Source organism: Manduca sexta, chromosome 3, assembly GCF_014839805.1.
Source record: "Manduca sexta isolate Smith_Timp_Sample1 chromosome 3, JHU_Msex_v1.0, whole genome shotgun sequence".
Lineage (NCBI taxonomy): Eukaryota > Metazoa > Arthropoda > Insecta > Lepidoptera > Sphingidae > Manduca > Manduca sexta.
The window spans coordinates 904,385-932,109 of record NC_051117.1 but is presented as its reverse complement, the minus strand read 5'-3'; the positions used below and the strand labels follow the sequence as shown (position 1 = coordinate 932,109).

Here is a 27,725-nt window from a genome sequence, read left to right as displayed (position 1 = left end):
ACAATTTTACGACACAAACTATAGTTCATTCCGTCGGAAATGACCCGATTCGAAACTCAAACACGGTTCCTCCCGGGGTTATGACTTAGCAACCATTATTTCGTTTCCATTAACAATGCTTTTTACGTTCCAATCAATTTATTAATTGAAATAGATTACTATTGCTAATTCTGATTCGGTCCGGCAACATCGCCGGAAGAGGCTACTAACGGAATGACGACCGTGTCTAAAAATTGAATTGTACGAGTAGTTAACTCAATTCCACACATATTAGGCTAACAAGCGAGAATCCTCTACGATATCTGTTTAGCGCTTTGTTCTCGTTAATTGACGGACGAGGGCTCTGAGGATAAACGGATTGGGAACGAGAAGTTATGGGTTCGGTTTGTTGGCTGGTTTTATACGATACAACTTATTGCAATATGAAGCATACTGCAGTATTTTGTGACAAATGGTAGGTCACTAATAAGTGTACTAGCTTCATTTCCCCAAGTTGTTATTAACACCATACTCTATTGTCAAAATTGTGGCCTTAACTATGAACTTGAAAAGGAATTGGGAATGAGAATTTGATCCCACTGTTTAAAACAAAAGATACTCATCGAATTATAATCCCAGATTAACTGATACGGAACCGTAGTATCGCTACGAAGATAATCTCGGATTATCCCTCCCTGCAAATTATTTATTAAAAATCCACCCACAAAAATAGGTGAATGGATTGATTGAATCACGTTCGATAACTCACTCGTGAGTCATCGCACCGAACCGCTTCGTACTAATGAGTGAATGAATCACCGATAAGTGCTCGCACTAACCGATTTCACTATTGTTTCGTTTTTTAACACCCCTACGTCGACCGAGTTATTAATAATTAGGGTTCCGTTGGCGCAATGTTGATTATTTTTTTTTTAAATATAAGTTTAATTTTAAACCAAATAAATATATATGTGATTTAAAAAAAAACACTCATATTATTTCACAGGCATTAAATCAACGTAGAAAACAACTACGGTATATAATCAGACTAGATATTTCATACAAAACAAGCATTTAATAGGTTTTGTCGGCCGGCGCGGATTTTTTTAGAATGTGTTTCTTTAGACGATGAAGCACATAATAATATTTCCGAGCAATATAATTTTTTGTCAAATACAACAATCGATATTGACAGATAAAAATTACCAGAAACGCAAATAAAATAAAACTTACTATCCAATTTCATAATAGGATTCCTTATGTGAAGACACAACATAATATACATTTAATATAAAATATTATTCGCCCTTCGTAGGCTTTTAATATAAATTATAAGACCCTACATTTCGCAATCGGACAAACGTACCTAACAGTGAGAAACAGAGTTGATATATAAACAGTGTACTAGTACAAAAATATAGAACCAAAGGCTTAATATCTTACATACACAGTTTTCTAGACGCCACTGAGACGTGTCGCAAATCCCCAACATTTTTACAACATTACATTATCCAGGGTATTTCCCGACAAAACACTAAAACACTGTGCGTTATTAAACAGGGATGAATTAAGCAAAGTGATACGAAAAAAAAACATTTACTATCCCATCAGCTAACGGACCTTTTTAGTACTTGTAGAAAAGAAACAAAAAAAATTCAAAAAAGGAACAATGGAATTGGTTTACTTCAGTTCAAATAAACTGAATATTTAATGTTGGGACACGCGTGAGTCCATAACGCCCACGGCCCGTTCCTGAATCCGTGACTGTATCAAACTGTAACTACGCATTTAATGAACCCCAAAGAGTCCCGGAGATATTCTTATTTTTTTATTACGATACCTGACTGGGGCCACTCGTAAAAAGCTTACTTTGCGACTTTATTCCTTGGAATCGTTAAATTCCACTCTCGCGAAATTTGATCTTGGATTCCTGACTCATGTATAAAACGAACTTGATGGCTGCGGTTTTGTGATGCGATGTTTTCAATAAAGTCTGTGTTTATGTTAATTGTTTTCGAAGACATTTTTGCCAATAATAATCTGTAGTATAATAAATTAATTAAAATACTCGTGTATAGTCTTGGTATTTGATGTTCAAAGTAGTAAGGTACTGCTTATATTAACTCAAGTATCAATATAGCTTCAAGCAGACTCAATTACTTCGTCTAGACGCCGGCGATTATAAGTTATGAAATTTTAGACTAAAATATAATCGTTATTGTCCGATACAATTAGCCAATTTATATTTTAATAGCAATTGCTCGCGGCTTCGCCCATGTGAAAGAGTTTCCGGGGATAAAAGTCTCGCTATATATTTTTCCGGAATAGAAAGTAGCCTATAACCTTCCCAGGGTCTTAAGCTATCTCTACACAAAATTTCATTAACATCCATTCAATAGGTTTTGAGAAAATCGATAACATACAAATAGCTTTTGGGGACATTGTTTCATAATATTTATTCGAATAAAATACATTTGTACAACTAACTACATTATCCACAGTTTATAATTCAAATATTAAAGACAAGACTTTTTTTACATTTTTAGAAATAACCACATTATCCACAGTTTATAAAAACTCATAATATTAAAAACAATATTTTTTTTTCATTTTCAGAAAAAAAAAATATACAAAAAAAAACATACGGAACCCACACCCGCGGCACACGCTTGACCGTCTTTTTATTTCTTTTTCACACGTTTCTTTTGATAATAAGCGTCTGAGTAATTGCGGGCCGTGAGGTACGTGGCAATGAATATCGGCAATTTTTTATTTCACCCCGGTTACCGGCAAAAAAATGGTAATTCCAATACGCTATTATTGGAATTTATGTCTAAAATAGATGTATTTAATACACTTTTTTCTATTTGCGGCTAACAAGAAACGTTTGTTAGAGTGAAGAATGTTTTTTTTTCGGGCATACAAGGCAACGACACTTTTATAACTTTTAACGTTGACATTCTAACAGCGGCGATAGCCTAGTTGGGTGTGGAACGGACTGCCGAGACGAATGTCCGCAGGTTCAAATCCCAAGGGCCCACACCTCTGACTTTTCTAAAAAATTATGTGTGTATTCTTTGTGAATTATCGCTTGCTTTAACGGTGAAGGAAAACATCGTGAGGAAATCTGCGTACCGGGGAAATCCTCTATTAGGAATTTTCAAGGGTGTGTGAAGTCTACCAACTCGCACTAGGCCGGCGTGGTAGACTAAGGTCTATTCTCTCTCAGTAGTAGAGGAGGCCCGTGCCCAACAGTGGGACAGTATATAATACAGGGCTGATATTATTATTATTATTCTATTAAAATTAAACTATTTTTCGGAATTTATTGCGGTTTTTTAATATTTTTCTCCTGACGTTTCGAAGACTTTGCAGCCTTCATGGTAACAGGTCGGCTGAGGTGTTGGTCATCCGCAAAGTCAAAGTTACAATATCTATCTACACATTCTAGTCAATAATTGATCTTTTTATCACTAAACTGTGCCTGGGATTGATACGTTTAGTCAAGTTTTGGAATTATTGGCAATTATTAAAAACACATAAAACTACACATCACGAACAATGTCCTTCAAACGTTCAAATTAAAAAAAAAATGGATTTTACCTTTTTTTTTTTATTATAATTTCCCCGACATTTCGAGGGCAGCCTTCATGATTACGGGGAACTGGTGTTGGTCAGAAGAGTCAAAGTAAAAATCTACCTACATTTTACAATTAATTTTTTTTTTCGACTAACAGGCCGCCCTATTTGTGTCGACTGCCAAGGTGTAATCATCTCTCGTCAGTCGACATTAGTATTGGACTCTACTTACCATCAGATGCAGTGAGGTCACTTTACAGTGTACAAAAAAAATCAAGTATTTTCCTTCCAGCATCTGTTTAATATGTTCTAATATGGACTCTCATATAATAGAAGAGGCACGTCACATTGTTAATTGTACAAATGCTACGTATCCCTCGTTGGAGATTCTTGAATAAATAATTAAATATTTTACTAATTATTTTTTCTCGCTGGTATGGTAATAGAACAGTCAAACATTGATCCAACATTGGCCCCAACCAGCCAATACATTAACGGTAAACTTTCAGTATGTATTTAACTTTTTATTAAAAAAAAAACAGCTGAAACTCGAACGCGACCTCGTTAGCTGGCTGTCATTTTTAATTTAAAATACAACAGCGTTGCGCTTTCAAAAGTTCACAAGTCAAACTATATGTGGGTCGTTGAAAGAATTCAATGATAAATACACAAATGTGGACGGATTTGGTGGGGGGTCCACGGGGGTCCTGATCCATAGTGTCGGCACTTGATACTAGAAAGTGTATATTTAATACGAGACTTGTTTATTGCCTCACTTTTATTCGTTTATTGAATATTATGAAACTGCGAGCCAAGGTGGGAAATATATTGTAGTATTGTTCCTGAAACATACAAGTTACCTTTAACGCTAATTTCCATAGCATCAACGTGATATTTTAAATTGCAATACGCAATAATAATATGATAATTCATATTTCCAAATTAAACGGCATTAGGCCACGGCGAAACTTTTCTTAAGAATGCCAACTATCAAATACAGTAATTAGTAACAAAAATTAAATAGTACGAAATGGGTCGACCCCCCCTCCCCTACACACACCACTCGCCTCTTGCATTCTGCTAAAAAAGAACCAATCTAATTTTTTTTTTCATCACTTAGTTGATGTTAAAACCTCGGCACAAATGGTACCGTCACTGAATCCCTGATTACGTCCACTGTTCATTCTCGATGACGTTTAAAGAACAATAGCTTTTATCTCTTTCCGGCGAACTCTAAACCTGATAGCTTGTGAGAAACGTAAATATTTTGTTTGATCGCCTCGTGTGATAGCATGACGATTATTTTATAGCATTGTCTTTATAAGGTAACAGTTTATAGGTCAAGATAATTTATATTGTTTGGTTTTGGTCCTTCGAGCTATGATTTTGGTCCTTCGAACCGGATAGACAACAGTATTGAGTCAAAACAGTCATATTCATTCACAGTCATTGTATCTACAAAGTAAATTACAGAAAATTAATGTTATCTTCACGCGTACATTGAAGTTGAGACTTGTTATTCAGTAATCATTACTGCTGCACTATGGCAAATTGAAATTCGAAAAGGTCCGGCAATTTTAGGAACACTAAAATACTAAATATTTCAAAGGAAATACAAAGTGAACGCTCATTGCTTTTTTTTTTTTTTTTTTTTTTTACTTAGGTAAATCGTCAGTTGACTATCTCCCGCCTTGGGATGGGCGGGAGGGCGTGTCAGACTTTTACCGACTAAGAACCTACGGTGTTCCCATCCTTTGCCTATGTGCCTAGGTCCAAGATCCGGTGGCATTGAGACCTAGGCAGGCACCGGCCCTAAGGGGCCCCGCAAATTACTCTGACACTGCTCTTCGAGGCGCGCGTGGAACACTACGCGCCGAACACACGGGCCGTTGGGGTGTTTCGGGCGACGGGCTACCCAATGCTCGTCACCCGACGGTCCGCGCCTACGGAGGCCGACGATCCTCAGCAGACGTTCGACGCCCGCGTCTTGTGCGTCTGCCGTGGCGGATGGGACGTTGGGCGCTTTGGCGCCGTATCCGCTCCGCCACCTCCTTTGCGAGCATCACGTCCTCGCAGAAGGAGGTGACTGCGTCCCACTCTCTCTCGACCCGGAGCATGGCTTCTACCAGGCCCCGACGCGAGAGGTCTCCGCCACCGATGGCCGTTGTGAGAACACGGCGGGGCTCAGCCCAAGCTGGGCACACCTCCACCGTATGCTCCACCGTGTCCTCCGGCCGATCCGCACAGTAAAACACGCGGGCGTATCCTCCACCCGGATCCGATACAGGTACCTGCCGAAGCAGCCGTGACCGGTCAGTACCTGCGTCGTCCGGAATGAGAGGACGCCGTGACGTCTCGTCAGCCACACCTCGAAGAGGGGACTTACCGCCGCTATAGTGGCGTGCCCAAACGCTCATTGCTTGTAAGAAGTTTGTAAAATGGCGCGAACATTTATGTATACTCTAAAAGGAACTAATAAATACATAGTATCACGCCTTTTCTCGTGTAGGGGTATGAGTTATAACACATTTTGCGAGTTATATTAGGTCTATTTTCCTTTACCGAGCCCATTGCCTATCTGCAATCTGAAACTCGGCAGAAAACCCCAATACCCAATCTAGGAATCAAACCCGAAACATTACGGCAGTCGCACCGCTATACGCCAAGGCAGACGAAGACATAACCTCATTAAAAAGTTTAATGTATCTCCCATCTTCATTTCTATCTTATTTACACTCTCGTTAATAAAGCCGTCTTTCGCAAATCAAATTATATGTTTAGCATCAACTTAGTCCTCTCTCTCACCTGAACCTCGTTCCGTCTCTCTCGCACACTTGTTAGAATATTCAGCGTGCATTACGCTCGCAAAACTCATAGAGGGCAAGTTGTTTATGGTTTAATAAAATAAGATAAATTCAAGTTGTTTTATGATTTGAAAAATGCGGAATCCCACGTTTACTCCCTTAGGGGATGTTCCAAATTAACTTTTACCAAAGTTTCAGCGTCTTGAGTGGAAATTCGTCTGATTTCGAGTTTGTTGCGTTGCTTTACATATTTCATGAAACGTGTACCATAATTTACGTTGATTTCGGAGTTCTTAGATCGTGGATCGGGAAGTTTTTGTAAAAAAAAAATTTAGTGCGGAGTTTTTGCATAATTGAGTTTAGGTAACATACACTTTAATTATAATTCACTGATTTTATCATAAAAATATTTTGGAAAATATGTTATGTTTGAGATTTGTTGCATTCTAATATACACTAAAATTAGATAATTTACTAATATATGTACAGTCAGTTTCAAGTAGCTGAGCTTGAAATTAACTTCAATCGAAATATTCATTTTTTTATGCCAAATAAAGTAAATCATTTAAAGTATATTTTAGTAAAGAAAAAGCGATTATTGATAAGAAAAACGAGACTTGAAATTTTGAATTTGTTCACAAACTTTTCTGGCTGACTGTACATCATTTTTGGGTAATGAAAAAACAATGAACATTAACGCGTGAAGTATTTTTTAATGCATATTAGATGCCTACATACATCTTTTTGTACTTCCCTTTCCACTAAAAATAAACTGCAATAAATCCATCATGCACGCATTAACAAGCCGTTTTTAAACCGAACGCGTTGCTCGGTTAAAACTAACAACGGGTTAACTGTTTAACTACACAGTAAAGTAAAATTAGCCAACTAAACATCGCTGGGTAGTCGTAAAGAATTTTATGAAGGGGCGATAAATTTTTCATTAAGAGCTTTTATGACTTGTAGTTTTGCGTGTGATCAAAGTTTGATATAATTTTGTATGATCAGATATCGGTTTGGATCAAATGGATGTAAATGTTCCTTTTAGTTCGTTTTATGTTCATCCTGAAGAAAGAAGTGTAGAGGTGGTGATAGAAAGGTATATGTATTTAAATATGTTTTTCTCTTTAAGGTGATTCATTTGATTGTCTTAGAAGAAAAGTCTTAAGTATTGCCATTGTATAAAGTTATATTTCTACCATAGGCACAAGCATTTTTATTGCTTTGAATGACGAGACGAGCTCGCCGTTCGCCTGATGGTAAGCGATACGACCACCCATAAACAGTAACACCATCCAACACCTTGAATTACTAAGTATTGTTTGGTATTCCACTGCGCGCGCCATTCTGAGCGAGGGATGTTAAGTCTTATGTCCAGTAGTTACACTGGCTACAATGAAAACAAAGGTCATGGCTTAAGGTTCGAATGTCGCACCTCGTATTTCGAATGAAAATGTCAAAAATAAAACTATGTCTAAAAATCATGACACAAAATAATCTTTAACACAAAGAATAAACGTAAATAACACAAATGTATCATTTTATAACAAAAATAATCCTACACGTAACACAAAAACCGGTCGTAAACAAAATAAACACGACCGGAAGGCGTCGCGGGCCGCCCGTTTGACACGCCTTTGATCTATCGTGTTTGTATAGGAAACGATTTTACAATTGTAGGCGAAATCCTTGTTATATACGTGATTATTTATAACCTGTATTCCTGGTGGGTGAGGATAGGAATTATACACCAGCCCCCTCCCACCCACACATTCCAATCGGGTTTATTAATTACAATGGAAATGTTTAGTTGCCCTTAGAGTGTTTGTAAAGGCTAATAGGACGACAATTGCGTTTTTAAAATCTAAATTTCTGTCTATATTGTACCAAAATGTTGTACATCCATAAATATCAAACCTCAAGGCAGCAAGGTTCATTTACCCCGTAAATAATTAATATACAGTAACAAAACACAAAAGATTCCTCTATTCTAAAGAGTAGGCAACAAATTAATACAATGAAATATGGTTATACTCCATAGAATATACAATGGCCAGATTAAATATTTATATTGTAAACTTGAAAATACGGCAAAGCAATTACGAGATAACGAAGGCTTCCATTGATTTACATAACGGTAAAAAACAATTTTCGTTAAATTATTACTGGAATTTATTATCTCGAAATATGTAATAATAAAAAAAATATAATTAGGTTCTTTTTATTGAAATAATATTCGAAAACTTAATTTCAACGTCCGGTACTTTCGCTACTCGATGACAGATGGCGCTGCACGGCACGGTAGCTATTCTGAGTAGAGAAAGTACTACAAAGCGTCCACTTTATTCTTAATATTGAAAAGTTATTAAAATTTGTTTGTGTTTACCAAAACCAAAACCCAATAAAACACTAGACGATAAAACTTTAACATCTAGAAAATATACAAAAAGAAGATTTAATTTAATTTCGCTACAAATATGTACGGCTTTATTAATTTCTACGCTATTTACATTCCACAGGCGAAATTAATAAAATTCCCAATATGAAAAAGAAATTCCATTTTCAAATTAAGTTTACGTTTACAAATAACAGATGGCGCTTCTTTCAAGAATCGATAACTAATCACAGCTGAGACCCGATCCCGCGAACGGTCCCGCTGATTCATTCAATCAAAGGAACGACCGATGAACCGCATCCGTAGCAAAGAACCTTTGAGAAAATACAGTTGGACCATAAAATATTACGAGACGACGTGAAAATATCTCGACTGAGAAATGTTTTCAGATATCACACCACTTGTGTTTTTATATGAAATTCGTTTTGTTGAGCGCGAATCGCGATTCTTGTGTTAAATTAATGCGCGTGGTTTTTATTTTGATCTCAATGTAATTTTCGTATGTATTAATAATATCAGCCCTGTATTATTTACTTGCCCAATGCTGAGCACAGGCCTCCTCTACTACTGAGAGGGATTAGGCCTAAGTCCACCATGCTGGCCTAGTGCAGGTTGGTAGACTTCACACACCTTCGAAATTCCTCTAGAGAACTTCTCAGATGAGCAGGTTTCGTATGTATTATCAAAAAGAAAAGACTTTATATACGTATTAAAATTGAACAAACGAATGCTTTAGAAACACATCGACGGTTGAAGTGCTAATCGATTTAAGCGACATTTTTTCGACACCATATTTCATACATATTTAAAATGAGCTCTTTTTTATATATTTTTTAATCCAGTTACAGTTTTTCGAAAAAAATATGTTTAAATCAATTGGCCTTTTAACCGTGGATATAATTTAAATGAAATTTAACGAAATTTGGTGTTTAAAAACGATAGGTTTGCAATAAAGTACTTTAATATTGGAGTTATGAAGCCTAAAATTATAAGAATATTAATAGTTAGAAGATTACATTAAAAAAGATGAAAGGCAGCGAGCGACCTTACAATGAAATCTTTACTCAAGTTAAATAAAACACCTACACATTTGTGTAATTAATTTTCCCCTTTATTCTTTATGAAAATAATAATCATAAGAAGATGAGAATGTCACAAAAAACATCTACAAAAAAATCTTTTAATCAAGTTTCTAAATACCAGACTGTTATCAAGGTCGTCGCAAATGTCAGATCTAAAATAACTGCAAATGGACCTCTGCATCTGTGTGAGAAGTAAAAGGTCAGCACATCCTTATTTATCTGTGGGAGGTCAGTAATTTTCATCAAGTTTGTCTCTTTTGTTTGTTTAGTAGAATTTAACGCCTATATTTCTTAACGGTATAGTGCCTATTCTCAATCCAATTGTACAGTACGGTCTTTTATGTGTTGAATAAAGGGTATTGTATTAACATAGTACGTATAAAGAGTACAACATTAAATATAAGACCAGATAGCAAATAAACTCTGGTTAACTTTTTAAATTTGGAATGCTGTCCAACATTGGCGAAGCATCCATACAAACCGATTGCTACCGGCTTCCCATTTAGGTTTATTTACGTTTGTCTTAGTTTTTGTTTTCTATTAAGTTGGTCGCGATATGTTAATTAAGTTAATTTTTTTATCGTGTTACCTTTTGAAAAGTTTCATCCGTCGCCACTTTTGTCGAATACTTTTATGCCTAATTTATAAGAAGCATAAATTATGTTGAATTTGTTATGCCTGAGATCTCAGATATTTTTTTGCATTAATATTTTTTGTTTATGCGCCATGACAGAATTACTTGAAACTCTATTGTTACAAGTCTACTGATGGCAAAAAAACGGGTTTGCATAATCACTACTATTAAATAGAGCGTTTCAAAGTCAATCATTTATTCATAGTTATACCGCAGCATAATATAATGCTACTTTGATCTATTTCATAACAGGCTCCTTTATTATACAGGTCTTAACCTAGATGTCGTAATGTTACTCTAATAACACCTCTGCCTACCTCTGAAAAGGAAAAAACGCGTGATGCTGTGTATGAATATTCCGATCTTCCTTTTTTTTATTGCTTTGAATGACGAGACGGGCTAGCTGTGCGCAGATGGTAAGCGATACGACCCCCATAAACAGTAGAAACACCATGCAACACCTTGAATTACAAAGTATTGTTTGGTATTCCACTGCACTCGCCATCCTGAGACATGAGATGTTAAGTCTCATATGTCCAGTAGTTACACTGGCTACAATGTCCTTCAAACCAGAACACAACAGTGACTACACACTGCTGCTTGGCGGCAGAAATAGACATTGCGGTGGTACCTACCCAGGCGGACTCTCACATATGAGACACCTACCACCACTGTCTGTTCGGTAAACAACCAATTAAAGACAGTAAACAAACAATTGCAATTTGTCAACAAGCCTTGACTACGTCCGCTTTGGATCATATTCCTCGGCTACTTACTTGAAAGGTAAAAAATGTTTATAATAACATTTTACGGTTCACCCGCATCCTGCGCTCGACCTCCCAGGCGTGACATGGGGCTGCCATGGGAACGGAGTGGGGACTTAGGATTCCTAACTCGCTAACGTTTCGCAGTGGTTTCGAGTAAGTTGACTGTAATTGGTCTATTAATGTGAAACGATTACTCATGAATGTCTATGAAATTGTTTTATGTTGGTATTCCAAAAAACATTCACACTTTTGCTTTGAAGGTGACTCAAATGAGCTCTGAAAGAAAAACAAATCCGAAGATATTAACAAAATGTCTAGCTTAATCATGAGATATAACAACGTAGGGTTAGACGTCTCAAGAATGAACGCGGTTATCAATCAATGTGAGTAAACATAAGATTCATACACAAACTGACAGATGAATTCCCAGTACCCCATCAAGCATACATATTAGATAACACGAAATAATTCACGAAAGCCCAGATGTCCTAAAAAATGATAGACGCTGATTACTTTCTCGTGAACGTAGGAGCCACTGGCTCGGAAAATAGCTTGTAAGCTCAAAAAAACCGTCGGAATACCAGCAACACATTATCCTAAGTAATGTTTTTATATAGAAGAATTATCTGAAAGCAAAATAACTTTCGGTTTTGTTAGAAAAATACAAGATGTTTTTTTTTCCATTTTGTAACGATTTATGAACGAATTTTGTTGCGGATTAGATTTTAGATTAAAAAGAAAATATGTCTCAACACAGCGAAGTTATAATGAGATCAGCATATTTTCTAAATATTTGCTTATTTTCACGATTAATGGAATACACATAATGGTAATGCTAGGTCTAATAATAGAATACATAACTCACTAGTTTTTGCCAGCGGCTTAGATCAAGTCAAAAAAGTTTGCGGGATAAATACGAGTATATTCTCAGGATGAAAGTAGCATAGCATTCGAGAGTAATGTAGCTTATAATTAGTAAAAAACAATCAAAATCCAAAATTTGTGTATTATCGCTTGCGTTGAAGGAAAACATCGTGAGGAATCCTGCATACCTGAGAAATTCTGTATTAGGAATTTTCGAGGGTATGTGAAGTCTACCAACCCGTACTAGGCCAGCGTGGTGGACTAAGGCCTAATCCTTCTCAGTAGTAGGGGAGGCCCGTGCACAACAGTGGGACAGTAATAATACAGGGCTGATATTATTATAATCAAAATCCATAAAGTACTTCCAAATATTAGCCCCTATAAATCTACAAACAGAAAAAACTTACAAACTTCAAGTGTTACAACATCCATAAAATGATCTATTTACGTCACACATGAGACATATTTAAAATCTTCACAATCAGTACCAGTGCGTTCACGTTTAATTAAACAGTACAACCCTAGTTCTAAATTTAAATGTGTCACTAAAATAATAAAGACAGACACTCGCAACTTGCTTAATGACGTCTCATTGCGTCATTCAGAAATTTGCGACGACCCCAGCCGCCCGTCCTTGGAGTTTGAAAGACAGATCAAGTCCATATGTGGCACTTTTTGACATTTACTGGCTAATTGAGCGACTCTGATGTCACATAAACGGTTTGTCATGTGTGCTATGGATTTAAAAGTTACAAATCCGCTCGTGACAATTTTCGTCCATCACTAATTTTATTCGTTTGTTTGCATTTGGAACGAAAAAGAACTACTTTAAATACCTAGTATAAAAACGAATATTTTTTGAAACTAAAGTAATTTAACTCTCACAAGGTGTATTATTATAAAACATTATTTACAAATATGTACACTTTTTTATTGACAATGATTACTTATTCCGTGACTAGCTTCGGACACTTTTTTATAATTCAAAATAACCGATTCCATTAAACGTACTGATTTGTAACTTTTAATGTCATTCGTTCTACAAAAACATGACATCAAATTAACGATACGTACCGCCTCTATCGATTCGGTTCGAGATCGGTACATATAAAAAAATAAAAACGCTCCTCCAAAAAAGGGACAGAATCGTGCGCCTGCGTCACGTAACTTTAATTCCGTTTCGATGCGGTTTAAGTTGACCGCTTTCTACAAAAAAACTATGTTTGGTGTTTGAAATATTGGATTTCACCGATTGGTATAATGGAGCTCGTGTTTTTTTAGTAACGTTAAACTACCGTAGTTTTTTACACGAACACTACACACGTACTCTGAGTGTATTCCGTCCCATGATAGGAGCGAGCCTATCGCAATATACAAATAATAACTAATAATAACTATCCATAGTGACTCGTAATTGGCTTATCTATTGTATCCATTTCGTCTTATATTTGTTTGTTTTTCATAGCTGTGAGCCACCCAAATATATTAAAATAAAAAAATAAAATATCGAGCACAAACTAAACTGAGTAAAAACCCCATATCACTGCCCGACCTGGGCATCGAACCCGAGGCCTCAGCACTGCAGTCATAATACAATTACGCCACCGAGACAGTCAAAGTTTAAAAAAAAAACTTAACAAAATGTTGCTAAAATAGTCAAGCAATATTTATTCGAGATTACGTATTTTAATCGCGTATTGAAATTGGTACTACATTTAATATCATTAGTAATTCAGCTGAGAAATAAGTTCTCGCGTCTTAGAATCCTGAATCAAAAGAATTGTTTGTGTGAATCAATTATACTACACCAAGAGAACTACAAATCACATAATGTTTTTTTGGAAACCCGGCAATATGAGAAATAACTATAACCTCTAGTACTTATGCTCGCAACTCAGTATGTGAGTTATTTGTGAATTCAATTATTTTTTTTCCTAATTTTAACAATGTAAACGTATGATCTATTTATTGCAAGTTTAATCTCCTTAACCGTAGGTATAACTATAAAATTAAAATACAAACATTCGTATCAATGTTTGAAAATAACTTCAACATTAAAGTTAGAAGGATGCATTTAAATAAGTTGAATAAAATTCACTCGAACGAACCATAACTTCGCATAATTCTTAAATATTTTTATTACAAGTCCATCCGATTTTATAAAAATGAATGAAAACCCAATATAATAATTAAACAACAATTGAATTCCCAAACATTCCCTCAGTTTACTCACGAAATGAACATGCGGCGATAGTTTAGTTCCGCTTTTAGATAACAGATGGCGCTAGGCGTCGAAACGTACACGTCTAAAAACTTTTGAAGTTAAACAGCTACTATAAATAATGAGTTATTTACTTATTTAGCAACATAAATAAAGTGTTTTGAATGTTAACATTATTTATTACATTTTGTACGGTAAAGTTCTATAAAGTTAGGCATCGATTGATTTATGCGGTAAAATTAGACTAGTTGTTGAAATATATAAATTAAACATATCCGACGTGCAACCGATAAAACAAATTTGCTTTGACAAAATGGACACTGATTATATGGGGCTTTTTACAAATGAGCGTCCAAATCTATTTAAGCTTAGAGACAAATTATAATTATATTGCCTTTATTACGTTTACAATTTAAATGACGTCACATTTGTCATGTAAACACGTTTAGACATGTCATAAAAATTAACACAAGAACGAATTTCGAATTTAAAATTCGAACGTTCCTTTTTTAAAATGTAAATTCTTGCGCCAGTTTTTAACAAGTTTCATTCACTGGATATCGTTACGTTAACCGCACGCCATTTGCATTTTAACAAACTAATTAGTGAGATTTGAAATGATTATGTGACGAGTGGTATGTTCAGAAACGAGCAAGTTGGATACTTGCTGGTAAGGATATAGGTCGAGTATGCTTATCATTGCCTTTACTTACGACCGTCTCGCTCTCTAACATCGTGGGACGGGATATACAAAGAAAGGGGGTTGTGCCTCTGCCTACGACACTGGGGATAAAAAGGCGTGGATTTGTATAGGCAAGACTTGAAACAGTGATGGTCCTGTCGGCAGACTAGCATGACTATCACGAATGAACTATTTTAAAATCAGCTAAGTTTATAATTATAAATAAGTATAATAAAAATGGCTTATGTTATGAAAGGAATTCCTAAAATTATTCAAAGATTAAAGGATTATTAACAATGGTTCGTAGATTTCGAGACGGCTTACGAGTTCCTGACATCGTGTTTTTTTATAAAATATTTATCTTTATTTTTTCCTTAAGATCAGTGTATTAAAATTATCTGTAATATTTAGAAATATTACCAAGAAAAACGTATTTTTAGAATCTGTGATAGCTTCATTTTAGAATTTCTTTCCAATACCGTTTTGTTACTTCCTTACGTTAAATAATTTAACAAGACAAATTACAAGAACTATTATGCTAAAAGATAACAGTCGAACTGAGAACTTCCTTCTTTTCTTAAAGTCGGTTAAAAATTTAATCTTAACATATTCTTGTGGAATAAGCATTGGCTAAAATGATTTTATCCGTCTATACACTTGAGGTGAGAAATGGGTTTGATGAGCAAAGCAGCGTACAAAAAGTGTAATATCAAGTAGGCTTAGACTTGAAGTAATTTACTGAGACATCAAATAGATTAATCTCTTCAATCATGTGATAAATGACTAGAGAAAGAAATTAATTACACTAATTAGGTATTTCGTGTTTTGTACTTCGTTAAACACTTAACTCATTACTTTAACTAAAATTATATTTTAAAATTCTTTGGAAAATTGACGCAGCAATTAACTAATGAATCACTCAAAGCGTGTCATAAAATTTTAACTTCTTTTTTTAAATTTTCCTCTGCAGACGCAATAGTCCGTCACAGACTGACTACTAATTGACGTGCAACCGAGCCCCGGCAATAATGTCACGTTCAACTGAATATGTGTGATCCGTAGTTAATTTAGAAATGTTTAGTCCATAACTGGTGCATGCGGGTCGGACAAGTGATTTATGTCGACTAATTTTAGTTTCAGTTCTGTTTTATTTTTTTGTTTTAAAAGCGGCCAGTTCGCGATCGATGTTTGATTAGTTTTTAAATATGGAACGGTATATTATTTTGAGTTGTAACTTTTTTACGTTAAAACTTATATTTATTATTTTTTCAACTCACTAATTAAGATTTTTGCAAATCTAAGTATTTTTTTTTAATTCAACGAGTTAAAAACAGCTTTTTTTTTTAATTTAAAACGGCCAGTCATTCACTAATGATGCCAGAACTTTTCGAATTCATAAAGATGCATTAATTAGCTTCTGCATTTTAAAATTCTTTTGAATAACGAACAGTGTGTTGTGTGTTTCTTTTGCGTCATAATGTTCATTTTGCATCGACCCACATTCATCGTTCGACTATTAATCGTGTAAATGCGTTTATTGTCCGCGTGTTTATTAACTGCACCGCAATTACTCATTGATGCAAATGTACCTATAGTTTCGGGTCGACTCGGTTCGACAATAAATCTTAAAGATAGCCTACATTGCTCTTAAGATACAAGCAAAGTTTGTACTCACCTAAAACTACCAATATAAAACACAAACTAATGTACAAGATCATCAGGAATCTTTGGTAACTAATAAACTAAATGTATCACACAATGATACGGCAATCATCTACGCGATTGCCGAATTTTTATATCACAGTTCACATCACTAACTACACGACATTGGCCGCACTGCGATCCCATCAGGCCATCACTATTTTATGAGCACACATTTTTTTCCGAACTCGTGTGCATCGGGCACCGTAACTTTTTCCCAAACTTGAAAGTTTCGCTCATCGTCGCGCATCAAAACTTGATACGATATGTCACAATTGTCATCACTTTACTCATTCAACGCTGATTGGACGTTATAATAAACGATTACACGCACTTATAAATTGTTTAACTGTTTATTGTACGATAGTTTTCGCGGAGCGGCCGGCAATAATCCGTCGCGCTCGGCGGTCGGGACGCAACTGGCGTGAAGTCGGCTCGGTTTGTTGAAGAATGCGCCGCGCATGGTTGCCACACCGGCCGCGCTTGACTTGAACACCGGCCGAAATGGAGAGGCGCACTCGAACACCTAATTTACAATAATCCGGTGGGTTTTCGACGCCGCCGGGTAATATAACCAGACGCGGGCCCGTGCATTGTCGGTGGCGTCGCCCTCGATCTTGGCCGCTTGTGCCCATACAATCCATACATCCATCGTGCTTTGAGCGCGCTCCGTCCTTTTCTGGCGACTTGGGCATTCGAATAAAAAAAAGCAGGTAAACAGGCCCGCGGCGTGCAATGCTCTGTTACAACGATATCGAAACGAAATTTTTATATTTTACGCGTTCCAAGTTCAATTTGAAGTCGTTAAATGGTATTCGCGACTTGGACAATGCTCGCGGGTGATTTATATTTTTATGCATTTACAACCGTCAAATTGGTAATTAAATGTTTTTAATTGTTTCTTCGGAGATTTTTTTTTAAAACGTTAATTGAATTTCAGCTAGTGTGCAATAATTTTGACAGACAAATCATTTGTTTGTGCTGAAGTTTGTTTTTGGGAAACTGCTCGTGACAGAGATGAATGGCCCCTCGTGAGCATTACAACTGCGAATTTAATTGCACAACTAAGAGCGTAATGACTTTCTGTACTTTTACCTTCTTGTTCGGACCGTAGACGCGATGGTTAAGCTGAGTTAGTATACCTATCTCATAGAAAATTGAATAGACCTTGGCTGGTGCCATGGGAGAGCATGAGACCACGCAATGTAGCATAGTATTTCAAAACATGTATACTAATATAATTAGGTATATAATACTATCAACGCTTAATGCCCAATTGTTTTAACAGCCACAGGAAAAGAACAATCCGTTCTGGTGGTAAGCATCAAGAAACCATAAACAATAGCAATACAAGAACTTTAAATAACAAAACACACTACACTCGAAGAGAGCCGGCAGCGAATGGATGCATAGCAGAAGACCGGGCTCTGTGCCGTAATTAGGAAGATTCCTATGTCCAGCAGTGGACTGCAACAATCTGATGATGATGACTGCGCTCGCCATCATAAAACAAAAAGTCAAGTCGTATATATCCAACAATTCCACTGGTCCCTTCCCTTCAAACCGGAATATAAAAATGATCTTACAATGTTGCTTGGTGACAAGAATAGATATTACTAACAATGACCGTATAATCTTGCTTGGTGACAAGAACAGACATTACAGCATTACGTGGGCACCCAGAAGACCTACAAGTTGTAGGGTACAAATCAATCGTAAAATATTTTCTAGATGCACACACAAATAAATTTCCCTATTGATTATAAACTATCTTCACAATGTGACACACATAGGGAATATGAGAAAATTCCTACATTGTTTCATTTCTCTCTTAGTACTTACGGAATACCTAGAAACTCTCCGCCATTAGGCTCTGCGACGTTTTTCGTAAATTAAAATTTTATATTGAAAGAACGTAACTACGTTTAAATTGTCAGCATCGTGCTAAAATAGCCTATGACAAAATATTAAAAAATAAAACAAAAAAAACGTGTTTTTTAGATTATTATTAAACTAACTTCCCTTTGGCTCTATACGTGTAGCGCTGTCGGCGTTAGTGATTAAAGGAAATATTATTTGTAAATTGTAACTACTGAGACAGTATAATAATAATAATATCAACCCCGTATTATATACTGTCCCACTGCTGGGCACGGGCCTCCTCTACTACGTGAAGGATTAGACAGTCCATCCCGCTGGCCTATTGCGAATTGGTAGACTTCACACACCCTCAAAATTGCTATAGAAAAATTCTCAAGTATACAGGTTTCCTCACGATGTTTTCCTTCATCGTTAATGCTTGCGATAATTCACAAAGAATACGCACATAATTTTCGATAAGTCAGAGGTTTGTGATCTTTTGAATTAAACCTGCACAATTAAAATAGTACAGTTTAATATTAAAAAAAAAAAAAAAAAACAAAAAAAAAAAAAATTTCTAAAAACATAAAAAAAAAAACATTCTAAAAACAAATATAATTTATTTTAAGAAAAGATCACGAATCACAAGAAATTTCAATGATAACATAAAGCTAAAAAACAGTTAAATTCTGACATACCCCACTTTTATACCACAATCGAGACTAACAATATAATGAAGATATTTTATAAATACATTACCATTACTCCGCATTACACATATAATATTATGTAAACAACAATTAGGGTCACCTGTTTACACAAGAAATGTAGAAAACAAGTATTTGGGTCACACAAATTTATGAGAAAAACTGTCTTGCTTTGAAATAGGTGTTAAAATGTACAGACATTTAAAACATAAAGGTGTAGACCATAGAGGAAATGTAATAGAAAAATATCTAAAGGAGTTATCATTTGAAGTGGCATAAGGAAAAAAAATTTTTTTTGTTCCTTTTTTATTGCTTTGCATCGTCATGCGAGCTTGCCGTTCGCCTGAAGGTAAGCGATACGACCGCCCATAAACAGTAGAAACACCATCCAATACCTTGAATTATAAAGTATTGTTTGGTATTCCACTGCGCTCGCCATCCTGAGACGTAAGATAATGTTTACAATGTTTTTCAAACCGGACCACAAAAGTCACTACACACTGCAGCTTGGCGGTAGAAATAGACATTGCGGTGGTACCTACCCAGGCGGACTCTCACATATGAGAAACCTACCACTTGTAAAAAAAAAATCCACCACGACCGAACTTATTGGCAAAAAAATATTTTACTCTAATTGCTGATCTGGTGTCAGATATTTTCAGCAAAGCAATACATTTGCTGACTTCACTTAGTTCTGTTTGGTAACTGGCAACGATGGCGTAACGCATTTTGCAAGGGTTTGGATTATTAGAAGTTTTTTCTCAACGAATACAGGGCATTTTGACATATCATTATTAAATGAAACCACATAATTATCTTCTTAAAAATATCACTACAACAAGTTACTGCAACCGTAGTTAAAATAATGTAAGTTTGGAACATACCTTTTATTCCTGAAAGGGTAGACAGAGACGTAATTGCTGCACCAATTTCCGCTGTCTGTATATTGTCCCACGATGTAAAAGCGGGCGAGTCTATCGCCATATGAGCCACAAAAATCAGACTCCGGACTTATACTCCATAGAAAAACCCAATATAGCTGCCCAACACGGGAATCGAACCCGAGACCTCAGCACTGCAGTCGTAACACAACTACTCCACCGAATGCTGTCACCACAAAGTAAGTACTTACATGAAAATATGGCACCTTTACAACTAACTCTACGAAGATGAATATCAAAACCCAAAACGCGTAACGCAAACGCAACAGTTAGCGTTTACCGTCCGGTCAAACAGTTATGACGTCGATTGACCGGGGCTCCCGAAACTTGGTTACAACTTTAGTTTTGATCGTTGCTGTCTACACCAGATACTGTCTATGGATTTTGTATAGATAAACGATTTGTAGAGTTAGTAATATTTAGAGAAGGATTAAATAAATATATCTATACATATTATAAAACAAAGGCCCCCTTTTCTGTCTGTCTGTATGTTATCGATTTTCTCAAAATTTACTCAACGGATTTTTATGAATTTGGTACAGAGATAATTTAAGACCCTGGGAAGGTTGGGCTACTTTCTATCCCGAGAAAATATAAATCGGAACTTTTATACCGGAAAACTCCTTCATGCGGGCGAAACCGCGAGCAAAACTAGTAAAAAATAAACCAAATTTTGAATGAATGTGTTGTTTCTAACATTTTATTTGTTTAGAATTAACATTTAAATTAACAAAGAAACGTCTCATGACATACCGTTTTGACCTCATAATTTCCTAATCAAATATATCAAATAAAGAAATTCACACGGAATTCAAAGATTTGAGTATCGAACCACCCAAAACAGTTCAAAATCTGTCAATTAATCCGCATCCGGCGCTTAGCGACACATAAGTGGCCACTTATTGACACATGGGTCATCCAATTCGCCCATGGCCACCCATATGTTGCGCCAATCACTTCACAGGATTCGGGACAGGAAAATCTGTGAGGTCCCTTTTTAATGGACCAGCGAAATAAACGTAAAAGTAAAATGGTGTCGGTAGACCCGATCTTGGATTTTTAAATAGGCCGTATAGGCCGCGGCCTATGAGCGACAGATTTCAGAGGACGCTCACTCGATTTAATTAATCATTCGTTTATTTAAATATAGTGTCTTCCATAATACAAACAAATATATTTTTTTTAGGTATTTTAGAAATATAAATACATACATAAACCTGCCTACAAGTGACGGCGAAAATAAAGTGGCCTACACTCATAAAAAATATAAATCTGGAACTGGGTAGACCCCATTATACATGTGACCTAACAAAGCTAGTGAAATGAATGTGGAATACACGCCTGCCTACCCTTGAAGAGGCGTGATGCTATGAATATGTAACGACACTAAAATCTTGCGTTGGTTTTAGTAAAATCCAAGCGAAATACTAAAGATACTTTTACATCTACTTTCTTGCGTATTAAACAAAGTCCCCGTGTATGTATGAACGCGATGAAGTCAAAAACTACTGAACGAATGTCGATGAAATTTGGAATATAAATAGTTAAAACCTTGGAAAGTATAAAAGCTACTTATTATCCCGGTAAAACTCTTTCACAGGGGCGAAACCGCAAACAAAACATAGTTTATAATTGTTGTAATTAAACGAGATTTAACATATTTTATAGTTTGATAAATATTAGCCAATCACAACGGCCCTATGTCTACGCACTGCGAAGGCCGCCATGCCGTCAGCAATGAGAAACAGACTTGTTATCACACACTTTACTTCGTCAGATAAAAAACGTCTATGAATAAGGAGGTTAGAATATAAAGACAGGTTCACAAACTGCGCACAATTTCTATATCATAACTTCAATAATAAAGTACTTTTCGCCTCTCCGGCCATGACTACATACCACAAAGCCGTCACAAAAAAAAAAAAACAAGAATCTTATCGTTAACGATCTAAAAGCGTTCAACTTTTAAAAAAAGAACCTCTTGTTTAACTTAACCATTAGTATCGATTTTTAAAACAACCCCTAAAAAACAAGGGTTTAGTTAACTGTTGGATATTACAAAATGGAGTTGTGCTTTTATTTGTAGTTCGTATATTTACGCCGTGTTTCGTTGGGAGATGAAATGGTTGGAATTATCACTTACGTCGAGCGTGGAGTGTAGTTCGATTCCAAGGATAGGACTTTTTTATTGAAATAATAAGACCAGAAAATTGCGTTCGCTAGCGCCACAATCGCTTACAGACATTTGAATTACAATAAAAATACAGAAACTGCTGAATCGATGAAGATGAAAGCCACACTGAGACAAAATTCTAAACTTTCACACAGGCAAAACCGAGATCAAAACCTAGTGTCAAAAATAAAGTCTTAACTAAAAAAAAATACTGATATCAAATATTATTTCAATATTCTAAATCTACACGACATCAAGTCATTTATAGTTTTTTAAACATAATTTTGACAGAGTCGAGGAAGCGTCCCAAACTATAAATCCAAACGGACATTTCTGGTTGCGATGGTTAGCCGGCGCAAATTAATGTCCACCAGAGTAAAGGTTACTTTTTTCTTTTCAATATTTACGAGGATCTTCTTTTCTTTTATCTTAACCTTCCTTTATCTTTGTGCGTTCCCCGAATTGTTTCGTATGGGGTTCATGGTTTAATGGCGATGGTTATTTTTCAATGTGTTTAAATTCAGATGTAGATGTTAAAAATTATTGTTTTTGGCGAGCAGGTCGTTACTACATATTTTTTGCTAATTCTCATTAGAATATACTTTTTACTGCAATCTGTATACTATTTATATGATAAATTCAACAAATAACTGATATTTTATTTATACAAAATATTAAATTATAAATTCTTTTTTTAAAATTATACGGAGCTACAAAATAAAAATTTGAGCCAAAAAACAATTATCAATAATAATAACATTCCATTAATATTTTAACACAATTTCGAAGAATTCCAATCATTCCAGATTCAAATAATTATTTTAAAAAATTCAAACGCGTTCGAAATTCAAAAATACAAAAACTCGACTGTTACCGGACGGAGTAACAATGGCCAGGTAACAGGAGAGGCGACGTGGGCCACCGCGCCTCGTTTTAATTGAATATCTGCCGTTGCAATATTTAGGCGATGCATAAAATTTCGTTTCGATGCGGTGGTAAATCGCTCAGACTGTTCTGTACCGTAGCTCCGGCCAATCGAGGTAGTGACATTCAAGATTTATGCGGCCATTTTTGATTGAGCCAACAATGGATAGATATGTGTGAAATTGTATAACTATTGTATAGGTTAGCGAGCTTTGGTTCGAGTTTCATGTCGAAAAATTCGTTCGGAATAGGGAATTTAGGTTACTCTTTAAATATTTTTTTTAAAGTTTAAGAAGTATTGTAATGGGGCGGCATAATGAAAATCGTTGAGACTCAAAACGTAGACATCCTATACAAATTCATAGTTCCCAATTAAAACACAAAAAAAGCTAAAAAAAAATACATTAACGACGCCATCAATTACGAAAAAAACATATAATAATCACACTTAACTCCGAAAACCGGATTCGAACCGACAATCGTTCCATTCAAAAACCACAACGCACGCCAATACGGCGCGAACGATAACTTTCGTACAAAGAGATATAATCAAGATTAATGGTGGTGCGTATTGTAAAATATTATTTTATCTGATGTACGTAGGTGGAATAAACGGTACGGATACGCCGTTGTTTATTATTAAAATCACTTTGAAAACGTACGGGGTCAAATTCGGCGCGGGCACGCGGCCTCAAAATTTACCAGCGTAGCTGAATTGATAAGCAATTGAGGGTTATTAGCAGGCGTTCTTAGAGCATGACAATATTTAATAATAGCATCTTTGTTTTTCAAGTTCTATTATAACCTATAGTTACTGGGTAATTTTTAAACATATGTGAAGTAATATGCATCTACATGGTATATAGTTATACTGACTGACTGCCTCAGTCGTTTAGTTGTAATGCGTACGCGGTACGAATACGAATCTCACGCTGACGTCCTGGGTTCGTATCCCAGGTCTGGCTAAAAATAATTGTGTCTGGGTTTTTCCACCTTAAAAAAAAATACTCAGTGCAGCTAGGAGCTGGGAAGTTGGCGGTGTGATACCCACGTGCCTCGGAAAGAATGTAAAGACGTTAGTCCTGCGCCTGATCTCTCTCTGGTCATATCGGATTGCCGTCACAAAGGACTATGAGTGAAAGAACACAGAGTGAGCCGGTGTATTGCACACACATTTGTGCACTACAACATCTCCTGCGCACTTGGCTGATCTCCGTTGAGATTAGCTGCAACTGGCCGAAATTCATTCATTCATTTATACTCTCGAAGTTTTCACCGTAAAAGCAATAATTTACCTTAATTTTTAAATCAAAACGCATAATCACAGAACGTATGTCCTTAGTGGTTCAATATCCATATCTCTCATTTCTTTCCATTGTCTTTCATTTATTTTATGTAATATGAAATATCTGTAGTTATATAAACGACTTTATTTAGGTAACTAATATTCTCATGTACCTTGACTTATCATAAGCGCAACTATGTTCGCCTACGGGATAAATAAACTCTTTTTTTTTATTAAACTATCGCGCCACGTTTCACGACACACTGAGCCCCCGTAACGCATGCGCTGTGTGCACCCCAAACAGAGTCCGGTTACTCATTACCCAATTTCACACTTTGAGCTCGAACATTTGACAGTTGTATGCAAATTGTATGGATATTTGCATTTTTACGTGGTAATGAATGCTTTGTGCACCCCATCGGTCGCAAGGTGTTCCTATTACATATTGGGGTGGGTTTGTTTTTATATCGCTGGATTTTGGCCCCGGCTTCGCTTGAGTAAGTCCTCGATTAGTTTGAATAAGTAGCTTTATAATAAAATATATTTTAAATTAAATATTACGTAGGCCACTAACGTACAATATACTGTTTTTTTGTGACATAATTTTTATATTGGTACATAATTTTACCAGATCATCACCTATTATTAAATTTGAATATGACCCGCTGATCAACTTAAGTGGCTTTGAAGAAAATACATTTTTCTTTAATTTTATTTACAAACCTAACTCACTTTTACCCTTTTAGGGGTAGGCAGGAATGTATTGTATCGTTGTTACGTCATGTCCCAGGTAACAGGGGCAAATGTATTGAAGTATACCGACCTTGCATTTACTGCAAACACAACGAAAAAGATGTTTCTACATAATTTTTATATACAGAAAAAAAAAAGGTTTGATAAGTCTTTTTTCATTATAACTGCAGTCAACTCGGGAATCGAAGGTAAGACTTCAGGACAGCGGTATTGCCTCAATACAACCACCAAACACTTTACTAACTTCACTCCACCACTATTGACAGTTATCCTTCACAATAATCAAAATGGCGGCACTTATGATCGGCTTCGGTCGGCGGCTGATATCTCTCACTCCGAACCAATTATCCCGAATTTGACGGGAACCTGTTATTATGGTTTGGGAACAGATGCGGGATGAGTCTTTTTTTTAAAGTATGTCTTGATATGGCCGCGGCCCAATATTAAAGTCGAAGGGTCCTTTAATTTCGTATTAAATTGTCGCTTGTAGTGGCCCACGAGAATCTGGTATGAAAACTTCCTACACTTTTCACTACACTCAATATTTTATATCGCTTCGGAAAAGTGTTACCACTGCACCTGATGATAAAGCTGGCATTCAAATGACTAGAGATGATTATCCCGCCAGTCCACAATTATGCAGGCCTGTTGGAACGAATATACACAGGCAGATCCCGGAACGCGACACAGGTGGGACATGGCGGGTTTAACAACTTGTGTACGGTGGTCGCTATCCCGGCGGATATAAAATATATCCTACTACCAGCAAATCTAGTATTTAAATTTTCTTCCGTTTCGAGGACTTAATCATGTAGACTGCAGTCTTCGAAACGTCAAGAGAAAATCTAAATTTAAAAAACCGCAAATAATTAATCGAGAAAAATCTAAATTTAAAGTCCGAAAACTTGATTAATTTCAATGTCATCCAATCCTTACACGTTTATGGGGAAAAGGCTAGTTATACTTTTTGATGCAGCTGTATTTTTATAGAACACTGGCCGGTTTAAAAAATGTATTCAAATATTCAAAATAATTCGTAAAAGAGGATCGCAAAATTGTTGTTTATTTTACATTTTTTTAAATTATATTTTTTGTAATTGCACGAACGTTTTATTTAATGTGGGGAACATCTACCATGTGAGTATATACGTGTGCTAAAATCTTTAATATTTTAATATAACTTACTCGTCATTTAAAGTACATCAATAAAATATATCGTTAATATACCGCAGTAGATCGCAAACTAATAAAACAACAAATCTTTACGTTAAGCAGTTTTTACAATACTGCGAAGGTTAAATTAACTGACCCACTTGTAATTTTTTATTACTACGGACATTGTTTCGTTTTTATTAGTTTTTTATACTAGCGATTGCCCACGGCGTCGGCGACTTGCAAAAAATAATTATCTTGAATATAGACAAAATCTACAGCGTAATTAAGTCGTTATTGTTATATATGTAAAATACATTTTTGAAATCATGGAATATATTTAGTTATGCATTAGCAGTAGGTAGTGTAGTTGTGATACGACTGCAGTGTTGAGGTTTAGGATTCGATTTCCAAGTCGGGCAGTGATATTGGGTTTTTCTACTCAATATTAATCTGGAATTTGTAGCCGATATGGCCATAGGCTCGACCTCATCACATCATTAGATGAAATAAACACGGTGGAAATTGAGTGCACCAGTTGTGCCTCTGCCTACCCCTTCGGGGATAACATTTTGAGTTTACATCTACGGTTCATATGTTATTATCAAGAATAATATCAATAACTCATTTCAAAAATTTAAAATTAATTTAAAAATTATTTTAATTTCTATTTTGAGGTGAGTAATTAATATTTATATTTTTACATAACTCAAAAACTTGTAGTGCAATTTGAGCATTTTGCAGATGTGACTTTATTCTTGGGAACTGTCGCAATACATGTAATATCAGCTTACTGCACACAGATTATCAGACACCAACAAACAAATTCCATCTCCAGCCCTTTTTCAATTAAACGTAATTATAAAGTAGTATGCTAAGTACAAGCACGTTAGTGAGCTGTAAAAGTTTAATAGCCACTATAAACTCGTGTTCTCGATTGGACGGCGTTGCTATAATTGGTATTATACCCCCCGTGGAAGGATAAGTGCTGGTGGTAGGATATATTTTATATCCGCCCGGATAGCGATTACCGTACGAGCTGTTAAAACCCGCCATAGTGGCTCACGTGTATCTGTGTGTATTCCAACATGCCGGCATAATTGTGTCGACTGTCGAGGGATAATCATCTCTCGTCAGTCGACATTCTACTGGACCTCGCTCCGCTTATCATGTGCAGTAGGGTCACTCTGCCGCGGAGGAATTTAAAAAAATCCAGACACAG

General features: G+C 35.9%; 1 protein-coding gene across 5 annotated transcripts in view; it reads right to left on the bottom strand.

Moving 5' to 3' along the window:
• The window catches only part of LOC115450223, a 616,159-nt gene that overhangs the window by 24,149 nt on the left and 564,285 nt on the right, over positions 1-27,725 (bottom strand). Inside the window, exon 1 of one of the 5 annotated variants that reach the window (XM_030178222.2) lies at positions 16,683-17,437. The exons of the other annotated variants lie outside the window; for them this stretch is intronic. Within the exon in view, the coding sequence (XP_030034082.1) occupies positions 16,683-16,725 (43 nt within the window). The 5' untranslated portion in view covers positions 16,726-17,437. Of the gene's footprint in view, positions 1-16,682; positions 17,438-27,725 lie in introns of those variants that run through there. 5 annotated transcript variants of the gene reach the window in all.